Source organism: Sinocyclocheilus rhinocerous, unplaced genomic scaffold (assembly GCF_001515625.1).
Source record: "Sinocyclocheilus rhinocerous isolate Xijiao unplaced genomic scaffold, SAMN03320098_v1.1 scaffold487, whole genome shotgun sequence".
NCBI lineage: Eukaryota > Metazoa > Chordata > Actinopteri > Cypriniformes > Cyprinidae > Sinocyclocheilus > Sinocyclocheilus rhinocerous.
The window spans coordinates 191,062-193,626 of NW_015662061.1; the positions used below are offsets into that span (position 1 = coordinate 191,062).

Genomic DNA, 2,565 nt, shown 5'->3' on the forward strand with positions numbered 1-2,565 from the left:
AAAAGAAGTTAAATAAAAAGCACCCATCCATTAAAAAAAAAAAGTCTCACACGGCCCCGGGGGGTGAACAAAGGCCTCCTGTAGCAAATCGATGCGTTTTTGTAAGAAAAATATCCATATTCAAAACTTAATAATCACTTTAATCTAGCTTGAACTCACAGTTGTACACAGAAGCAGTTCCGGGTGGATGACGTCGGCATTGCGCATGAGCCGCTCAGAAGTGACGAACGCGGAAGCGCAGGGAGAGATCAAAACAAAACAACGGTCACTAATTAGAAGTACAAAATGAGGATTTGTAAAGAACGATGTCGGAGGATTTCGATATAAGCCAAGAGGAGACTGGTTTTCCTTTGCTAAAGTAAGGAAACTTTGCTTCCTTTGCTCCGTGGCATTAAACAGCTTGAAAGATCAAAGACAATTTTTAATATAACTCTGACTGGATTTGTCTGAAAGAAGAAAGTCATATACACCTAGGATGACTTGAGGGTGAGTAATTTATGGGCTAATTTTCATTTTTGGGTGAACTAACCCTTTAAACACACAAGTTGTTGGGGACTTTTAAAACAGACTTAAAAGCAGTAGTTGGCAGTTGAATTGTTACATTTCTGACTTGGTTTTTTTTTACTTCCCCATTAATAAATATCTCAGTGGTTCTACAATAATCTCCCCTAAAGCAGCTGCTCACTTCAAACGCAAAGTGAGCTGTATAGTTTCCAAAAACACCCACTGAATCCGGTTAAATGCTAATAACGTTCAGTAATTGAATATTTATCACTTGAATGGCTTTAAGGAAACCATGAGCAGCTTTCTTACATGTATCATAATTTAGTATCTTCAAAGTATTATTTTTTATTTTAGACAGAGGAAGTCATTCTACCAGTTATCTCAAGCAACTGAAAGATCATTCCTGAGAAAATATCTCAGTAATATTCCTGATTATTAACTTACATTAAATTGGATTTAAATAGATGTTAGTCCAGTATTAAGCATGGTGTAAAAAATGGTACTTCCATTATATATGTGTCTGCCTCAAATCGTGTGTGTCATATTTAATAAAATGTCAGTCAAACAGAACAGACGTACTTATGGTAAAACATCCTGGCCATGCCCATGCGCTGCTTCTCTCCTCCAGACAACACGTCCTTCCAGTCGCTCATTGCATCCCAACCTGACAGTATTTAATAATGTTTAAATACTAACAATAATATAAGTTTACAACTAATACAGTTTACTGAATCATTTAAACATGCATTATTAATTATATGCTATTAATATTTTATCTAAAAAAAAATCTGTTAGTTCAACACTTTACATGCAGTACAGTAAATGTGCTGTGCTTGCTTTTATCTTGCAACACTGGTGGAAATAAACATTCATATATCAGATTGTGTGCACTACTGTTAAAAGATTGGGGTTGATAAGATTGTTTTTGAAATAAGCCTCTTATGCTCACCAAGACTGCATTTAAAATGGTTACATTCAAACATTACAGTTACACAGTAATAATATGAAATATATTATATTTTAAAATAACTTTTTCAATTAGAATATTGTAACATCCAATGACGTATCTACTTTTATGTTAACTGCATTGTGTTTTGTGGTATGGTTTTTGTTGTTGTTTCTCTCTGTGTCTCCTGCTCCTCTGGCTCCTCCCACTCTTTCCACTCTGGCAGGTAGCTGACTGCCCTTTCCAGCTGCACCTGCTTACCAGCTGAGAGAGTAGCAGTTTAGAAGAGAATTTCTCTCCAGCGCATGTCCTGTGTCCAGCCCTGCCCAGCTCAGTTTGTTGAAAGCCTTTTAGACTTTGTGCACTGTGTTTACTGCAGGATACTCAGCCTACAGCTGTGTTACCAAACTGCTTAAGCAGTTACTCTCCCGATTGATTGTTTGTTACCCTGTAGAGAGGTGGGCGCCATTTTTATTTATTTTTTTTGTACTTAACTGTTTTCTCCTGGTTTGAGGATTAGATAGGGAGTGAGTGAGTGTATAAATTTGTTGTTGATTTTCTTTTCTTTGATAGGTTTAGGAAGAATGTAACCCCCAGAGTAGAATCGTTTTTGTTTGTTATTTTGGCACCGTTCCCCATCCTGAAGTTTTGCTTCCCTCTTTATTTGCACTCTTTTTGTTTGAAAATCATGTATACTCTTCGAGCTGTTAATAAAACCTTTTAAAGGGGTCATATGACATTGCTAAAAATAACATTATTTTGTGTATTTGATGTAATGCAATGTGTTTATTCGGTTTAAGGTTAAAAAAAAAATTTTTTCCACATAATGTACATTATTGTTTCTCCTCTATGCCCCGCCTTTCTGAAACGCGTCGATTTTTACAAAGCTCATCGTTCTGAAAAGCGAGGTGTGCTCTGATTGGCCAGCTATCCAGTGTGTTGTGATTGGCAGAATGCCTCAAGCGCGTGACAGAAATGTTACGCCCCTTACCATACTGTGATGCAGTCTCTCAGCAGGACAAGACAAAACCAATAAAACCCATTACAAATGAGGCAGTTGTTGTATCCAGTGGGGACTTAAATACTGATTATAATGACTTATACTGTCTTTTTAC

General features: G+C 36.6%; 1 protein-coding gene and 1 long non-coding RNA gene across 2 annotated transcripts in view; one reads left to right on the forward strand and one right to left on the reverse strand.

Moving 5' to 3' along the window:
* LOC107727428 (ATP-binding cassette sub-family D member 1-like) overlaps positions 1 to 2,565 on the reverse strand; it is a 21,276-nt gene that overhangs the window by 3,070 nt on the left and 15,641 nt on the right. Inside the window, exon 8 of the mRNA XM_016537300.1 lies at positions 1,084 to 1,168. Within this exon, the coding sequence (XP_016392786.1) occupies positions 1,084 to 1,168 (85 nt within the window). The remainder of the gene's footprint in view (positions 1 to 1,083; positions 1,169 to 2,565) is intronic.
* Positions 1,529 to 2,565, forward strand: part of LOC107727429 (uncharacterized) — a 3,460-nt gene continuing 2,423 nt past the window's right edge. Inside the window, exon 1 of the long non-coding RNA XR_001638353.1 lies at positions 1,529 to 1,908. This is a non-coding gene — a long non-coding RNA (uncharacterized LOC107727429). The remainder of the gene's footprint in view (positions 1,909 to 2,565) is intronic.